General features: G+C 45.9%; 1 protein-coding gene across 1 annotated transcript in view; it reads right to left on the bottom strand.

Moving 5' to 3' along the window:
• LOC103375376 (meiotic recombination protein REC8 homolog) overlaps positions 1-6,551 on the bottom strand; it is an 8,905-nt gene extending 2,354 nt beyond the window's left edge. Inside the window, exons 1-14 of the mRNA XM_008305640.1 lie at positions 6,496-6,551; positions 5,239-5,307; positions 5,015-5,157; positions 4,867-4,942; positions 4,351-4,471; positions 4,197-4,266; positions 3,620-3,687; positions 3,468-3,546; positions 3,019-3,130; positions 2,264-2,555; positions 838-1,039; positions 461-648; positions 334-376; positions 79-163 (exon numbers count right to left, since the gene is read on the bottom strand). Coding sequence (XP_008303862.1) covers positions 79-163; positions 334-376; positions 461-648; positions 838-1,039; positions 2,264-2,555; positions 3,019-3,130; positions 3,468-3,546; positions 3,620-3,687; positions 4,197-4,266; positions 4,351-4,471; positions 4,867-4,942; positions 5,015-5,157; positions 5,239-5,307; positions 6,496-6,551 — 1,604 coding nt within the window. The remainder of the gene's footprint in view (positions 1-78; positions 164-333; positions 377-460; positions 649-837; positions 1,040-2,263; positions 2,556-3,018; positions 3,131-3,467; positions 3,547-3,619; positions 3,688-4,196; positions 4,267-4,350; positions 4,472-4,866; positions 4,943-5,014; positions 5,158-5,238; positions 5,308-6,495) is intronic.
• Positions 6,552-7,344: the final 793 nt, after the last annotated feature.

Raw genomic sequence — 7,344 nt, 5'->3', positions numbered from 1 at the left:
TAATGAACACGGTGTTTCTGGGTGGATGTGAACTTTAGTTCATGACGTATGAAGCTGGTGGAGGTGTTAGCTTCTCACCCTTCTCTCTCAGATATCTGCATGGGCGAGATCTCTCTGGAAACGTCTCTTTGGTCTGAAGCTTCCAGCTGCAGAGAACCGAGAGCTGAAAGACAAACGTTTTGTTTTTACTCCCTGGAGCCTTTTCTTCACCTTTCACCAGCAGAACCAGCAGAACCAGCAGAACCAGCAGAACCAGCTGACCTCTGACTGAGACACACATGAGGACGACTTCAACCCAACAAGTGGACTGTTTAAACCCAGACGGTACTTTACCTGATACGTCCAGCCCCTCTGGTTCTGCTTCCTCTCTGGGGACCTGCCATCACACAGACACACATCCATCAACCATCTGCTGACGTTTCCCTTCTTCTGCCGGCTTCACACATTTTATCATCTTCACCTCCAGCATCTGCTCCTTCAGCATCTCTGGCTCTCGGCCCTTCTCGGACTCGGTGGACTCGGTGGACTCGGTGGACTCGGTGGACTCGGTGGACTCGGGCCCTCGCTCACTGACCTGCAGGTCAGCGCCTGAGATCGCCGTGACAACCGCAGCCTGTCGCCATAGAAACTCCACCTCTTCAGGCAGGACTGCAGGAGGAGAAGAGCTGGTTGGTTAGTGAGAGGCGGCTGGAGTCACGCTGATCATCTCTGAGCCCTGCAGGTTTTGCATAAAGTGCTTAAAGCCTGCAGAGCATCACAGGTCAGTGTGGGTGAGGGCAGAATGAATCTGCTCTGAATACATTCAGGTGTGAGGTGTTTCCTCAGCGTGCTACTGACAGCTGCAGGGCTTGTTGAGCAGGTCCACAGCAGGTGTGATCCTCTGAGCAGGAGGAGGAAGCAGAACCGGAGGCCTGGTGTGGATCAGAGGGTCGCTGATCTGCTGCTGCTGCTCCTCCTCAGACAGCTGAGTCTCTGGATCGAAGAAGGTCAGCTGCCTCCTCGTCCTCCTCCTGGTCCGGACCTCGGCCCAGGGTTGGGTCTGAAGGAGGACCAGAGACCACATCAACGGCTTCGTCAGGCGCTCATCATAAGGAGATGGTGTCCTCATCACAGTGCATCAAACTCATCATCAGGTTTGTCTCCTGATACTCAGCAGACCAACTTCAGACACTTTAAAGACAGTTTTGTTCCTTCATCATCATCATCATCATCATCATCATCATCATCATATTTTATAGATCTGAAGAAAACCTCCTCTGACTGGTGGAAACAAGAAATTAAATTAAGATTAAATACCAGAAAACTAGAGCGACCCTCTGACAGCAGGAGGTCAGAACAATGCAGTAAAATACGTGATTTAACAAAAGAGCAAAAATCTATGAAACAACGATTAAAATCAAACGAACGTATTTAGTCCCAAACGTCTAGTTTCACTTGTAAATTACCACAAATGTTCTTATACGATGTCAGACATTGTAAGAGAACAACCAAACTACATATATGCACATATATATACATTTACAATAAGTATTTTTTCTTCTGCAATTTTTCTTCTGCGCATATTTCCTTTGCTTTTAAAGCGACATTATAAAAATATTATTTTTTAATTAAATAAATTCATAAATAAATAAAAATGAAAAAATATTTAAAATAAATAAAAAATATATATAAATAAAAATATAAAAATTAAAATAATTATAAATAAATAAAGAATATAAATACAATTTTAAATTTAAAATAATAAAAATAAATTATGATTTTAAAAAATACATTTTATTTATTTGTCTTTATATTTCTACTTTTATTAGCTCTTTTTTCATGGATTCATTCTGATTGCTTTATATTGCCACATTATTTATGTTGTTTATTCTTCTTTTTATTTCCACTTTTATTTTATTATTCTTTTAATGATTTATTTTTGTAATTTGGCCTCTCACTGCTCCATACATTAGGGTTAAAAATCATTTAAAAAAATATGTAATTATCATTTATAAAAACAGACATTTTTAATGTTTATGTACATTTTTGTTTTTTTCATGCAAGTTATTGTCTTTTTTAAAAAATATACTTTTAATCACGATTATTTCTACTTTAACTAAATAATGAACGTTTATAAAATAAAACAGTAAATTGGACAGAAAAGCTTTTTGTCTGTTTCACTTCATTAAACTGTTTTTTTGACTGAATACAGACGATCCGTCCACAAATCCAGTTTATAAAAACTGTTTCACTGCATTACGGGTTCTACACGTCAGAACAGAACCTCCAGCTCGGGTCTTCCTCTACGGGGTTCTGCTGCCGGTGCTGGTGGGGGGATGGAGGCCAAGACTGGAGTCAGCTGGTCTGAGGGCGGTCCGGGCTCCTCGCTGGGCAGAACCGCTTCTTCTGTGGGCAGGACCGGTTCCTCAGGTGATGGAACCGGTTCTCCAGGTGACTGAACCGGTTCTTCAGTGGGCAGAACCGGTTCTTCGGGTGAGCGAACCGGTTCGTCAGGTGATGGCTCCTCGGTGGGCTCCAGTGGCAGGTTGTCAGCAGAGGTGGCGGTGGGCTGTAATCTGACAGAACCAGAACCAGTCAGTGCACCTTCACAGAACCAGAACCACATGAAGGGTCATTAATACAACAGCTTGAATCATTGGACCGACCCGTTAAAGTCCGACTCCTGAACACTGAGATTCTGTATTTTCTGTTTCATGTGAAACTTTCTTCTTAGTCGACGGTGAATGATGGTTTCTGGTCTTCTGAAGTCTGTGGATCACTTCCTGTCTGAACGTCTGCTTCAGCACCAGAACTTTTCTGTGTTGACTTCCTTGAAGCTGCCGGATGCTACCGACTGAAGCTAACGCGCTAGCTCTACTTGTTTCCTGCTTTAACGTCAGCTGGAGGAGACGACCAGCACCAGGCTCAGCTGTCAGTCTTCATTGCTCTTGAGCGTTTCCTGCCGGCTCCTTTCAGGGCTGCAGTGACAGAACCAGAACCAGCGGATCAGCCTGAGCTCCTGCTGGGTGGATTACTTACTCAGTGATGGATCCTGTGAGCTCCTTGGGCCTCTCCTCCTCCTCCTCCTCCTCGCCTCCTTCCCTCTCCACCTCCCTCTCCGGCTCCTCTGGCGGCGGCGGCACCACGTCTCCTGTCAGACAAACAGCAGCCTCCTGAGCCAGAACCAGGTTTACATGTTTGACTGCAGCATCAAGTCCTGCAGCTCAGAGGAACCAGAACCACATGAAGGAGGAGACAGAACTCAGAGATGTCTTCTGTCAGCAGGACTCAGTCAGAACCATGGAGAACATCACTGTGATTATTATGAACCTGAGAGCTTTTCGTGGATACAGAGTCACCAGAGAGACGCTGGTCAGACGACACGGTGCCGGTCGCTGGGTTTTGGGGTTCAGAAGGTCTCAGAAAGTTTATCTGAACGAGAGTCTCTTCTTCATTTATGGTTTTCTGGTCTGAGACAGAACACACACCTTCTGGGAAGTGATCGGTCTGAGCCATGAGGAGGTCGATGGTCTCCCGGTCATCGTCAGCAAAGTCCACACCTTCAAACTACCGAGGAGAAGAACAAGCATGAAGCAGGGAGAAGGTCCGACACGTCTGACTGGGATGTGCTGGTCCTCACCTCCGCAGATGGGATGGAAGCCGCCGGAGACTCCTTCAGAGTGATGGAGTCTGGAGACGCCGTGATGGCTGCAGACACAGGACGGGATGGAGTTAGACAGAACCAGAACCAGAGGATCAGAGGTCAGAGGGAGAACCAGCAGCTCTGCACCGTGTGGAGGCTGCTGAGCTGTTGATCTTCATATCTGCAGAAACTCCAACACTGATGACACGTTTTTATTCATTTCACTTTTCTGAGAAGCTTTTTTTTTTTTACTTTCAGTTAAATTCTTGGTCCTCTTGATAAACGTAGTTTAGAGTCGACTGCATGTCGACCAGCAGGTTCACCTGAAGACAGCTGGACATGATGAGTTCTACCAAACTGTGACCCAACAAACCGTCAAAACGACCAAAACCAGCCACAAACTGTCCACAGTGACTTCAGACGTGGTTGAAATCACTGGAAACGGGTCAGAACCAGCTAAAACGGGTCAGAACCAGCTAAAACTGGTCCGGACTTTCCTCTGGGATTCATAAAGTCAGTCTAAGTCTAACCCATCCTCCTCTCAGCAGAACTCTGTGTTTTCAGCTCCTCCTACCGTCTGCTGCAGCAGCTGGACCCGGTTCTGGACGTTCAGGAGAAGCTTCCTCCACAAGTTCTTCACTGGCCTGGAAACACAGAACAGAGGAGAGCTTAGACGGCGTCCGGCTCGGTCTCTGTGCATGTTACCGTCGTGTGCTGCCGGTGTTGACCCGTATGAGAGCCGTGGGACTCGACATCGTGTCCTGCAGCTGCATGACTCCAAACAGAGGGTCCGGAGCTCCTTCGGCCTCTTGCAGCAGCGCCAAGGCGTCGGGCAGAACCAGAGACTGTCTGAGGAGGTCGGAGAAGCTCTGGTTAGATCCCAGCTGGAGATGTTCTGATCCATAAATCAGATACTCTCTGACATTGTTTATTAAAATCTGAACCTGACCCACTTCCAGCAGGTTTATCATCACGTTTAATCTGAGTCTGAACAAACGACGGATCTATAATCAGATTATTGATCTACAGGTTCTGGATCAGTGACGTGATGAGACTCAACAGAACATTCCAGGTTTGATCTCTAATAGTTCCTCACATGTTCTTAACGTGATGATCAACCTGCTGACGGGTTGACAAGCAGCTTTTTAAAGCATCTCAGAAAGTCTCTGATCTGGACCTCAAACGTTCTAAACATCTCATTAATGTTCATATGTTCTGTATCGACCCGGCGGTTCTGTTCCGACCTGCTGCTGTCGTCCAGGTCGATCTTCAGACCCGTCTTCTGCTTCACCAGTTGACCCACAACAGACTGGAGCTCCTCTGAAAGAGCACAAGTTCAGCGTTAGAACCAGAACCAGAGGTTCTGCTGTGGACCGGCTGCCGGGTTCTTACCCAGCAGGATGACGCACTGCCGGTGGAAGACCAGAACCACTCCGTACTGCAGCTGGGAGGACAGGTAGAGGGAGAACCGGGGCCGGGGCAGGCCGGGCCGCGGAGGAGGAACCTTCTCCAGAACATAGTCCATGATGTCGTCGCTGTGAACCGCCGGCTCGTTAGAACATCAGAACCAGATCAGAACCAGAGCAGAACATGACAAAGGACTGGGAGGTTCTCACCAGGTGCTCTTCACGTTGACCTTCAGGAAGTCTCGACGAGTCACTTTGATGCCTTTTGTAGCGACGAGCCTGGAAGAGATCCACACGTCACCGAGTCACCGAGTTACAGAGTCACTGAGTTACAGAGTCACTGAGTCACAGAGTCACTGAGTCACCGAGTCACCGAGTCACTGAGTCACCGATTCACTGAGTCACCGAGTTACAGATTCACTGAGGACAAGAGTCAGAATAAACGACTGAAGATACAACAAACCCCCAGAACCCTACAGACAGGAGACCCGGAGACCTGGAGACCTGGAGACCTGGAGGTGATGAGCCTCACAGAGTTCAGTGTCACTGAAACATGTTCTTCTGTTGAATAAAGGATGTTTGTTCAGGTTTATCAGGTCACGTGTCTGTGATCGAGTCCAGCTGAAGATGTTCTCCAGACCAAAGGGATGAAACCGACTGAAGGTTCTGGAAACAAGCTGCAGACGACAAACTGCTCAAGTTGGTGATGAAACAAAAAAAAGGACTTCAGACTTTAGAGAAACGACTCGTTTGTTTAAATGAGGTAAAAAAAAGAGCAAAACGACTTGAAACTTGTCCCGAGTTACTAAATTTGTCCAGATTGCCTGATGAGCTGAAACCTGCTCCTACATGTGCGAACAAATGACTTTAAACGAGTCCACATACGGTAAAAACTCGTCTAAAATGAGTTTATAAATCTGCTTAATGAGGTAAAACGTGTCCAAGCCGGGCTGAACCTGAACAGTGACTTGTTAAAGCAGGTCTACGAGTCGTGTAGTAACTCCCAGCAGGTCTCTGATTGGACCAGGAGGAATAAATCAGCCTCTCATTGGTTCTCCTCAAACGTTTCATCTTCAAAGTTGTTTTTGTTTCTGATCTAAACTCTGGTCTCGCTGCACCTGCAGACGTCCGTCCGTCCGTCCGTCCGTCCAGCGACTCTGACTGCAGCTGAAATGTGCTTTAAAGGCAGAACTATGAGCTTCTTCCAGCAGATGGAGGGAACCAGGACCAGGAGGGAGGAACCGCTCCAGCTTTAAACTCCTCATGAACACCATGAAGCACTTCACAGCCGGCTTCTGTCATTAAAGCTTTAAAAGCAGAAGCTCAGGAGGGTTCTGAACGTCGACTTGAACCCAGAGGAGCTCGAGTCTCCGGACAGAAGGAAACTCTGGAATCAAGTCTGTTTAGAGTTTCCATCAAACATCTCCAGTAAGTCACAGGTTCCTCCATCAGCAGCGTTCTACTCACCAGATGGTAGAAAAACATCCTGAGTGACGCTTCAGCACCGCCGGGTAGTAGAACATGGTCCGGTCCAGGAGCAGGTCCACGAGCAGATGAAGTCTGACGAGTTCCTCCGACCACTGAAGGCTGTTGATCCACTTTGTTTACTTTATTGATTCCTGTTCAGACGAGCTGATTGGTCAGAAAACAACAACAAGGTCTGATCGCTTCATTGGCTGGAAACAAGAAACGAGCTGATGCTGGAGCTTCATGTTCTAACATCTGAGCAGGATTCATGGACGGCTGATTAAGAACGAACATTTATTAATTAAAAACTGGGACGACAGCTGGTTTAACGAATTGATTCAGAAATAAAGAGTTCAGGCTGAAGCTGTAAAATTAACACATGAAATAATAAATGCTGCTAAAAACCTGCTCACAAGGTCCCAGAAACACACACACACACACACTGAAACAGTGAAAAACACCAGCCGCTGGTTTAAATCCAGTCAAATGCTGTAAAACGTTCACATAAAGAACGTTCACATTAGAGAACGTTCACATAGAGAACGTTTACATTAGAGAACGTTTACATTAGAGAACGTTTACATTACAGCGTTTACTCTACAACCAGCTGTGTTCCCAGTAGACCCACAACGTGCAATATCCCATTCTATAACTAACATACCACTACCTCTCATTTGCTCTACCTCTAATATGTATGTATATATCTACATTGCACTGCTTATTATTATTATTATTATTGTTATTGTTATCACTATTATTATTATTATTATATACTTAAATCCCTATCTTTTTATATATAAATATAAATATACATATATATATCTTTTCTATATTCCCCCCATTCAGAAG

This window comes from Stegastes partitus, unplaced genomic scaffold, assembly GCF_000690725.1.
Source record: "Stegastes partitus isolate 25-593 unplaced genomic scaffold, Stegastes_partitus-1.0.2 Scaffold2569, whole genome shotgun sequence".
In the NCBI taxonomy this organism is placed as follows: Eukaryota; Metazoa; Chordata; class Actinopteri; family Pomacentridae; genus Stegastes; species Stegastes partitus.
Note: the sequence above shows the minus strand (reverse complement) of the source record. Positions and strands in the feature narration are given on the sequence as shown.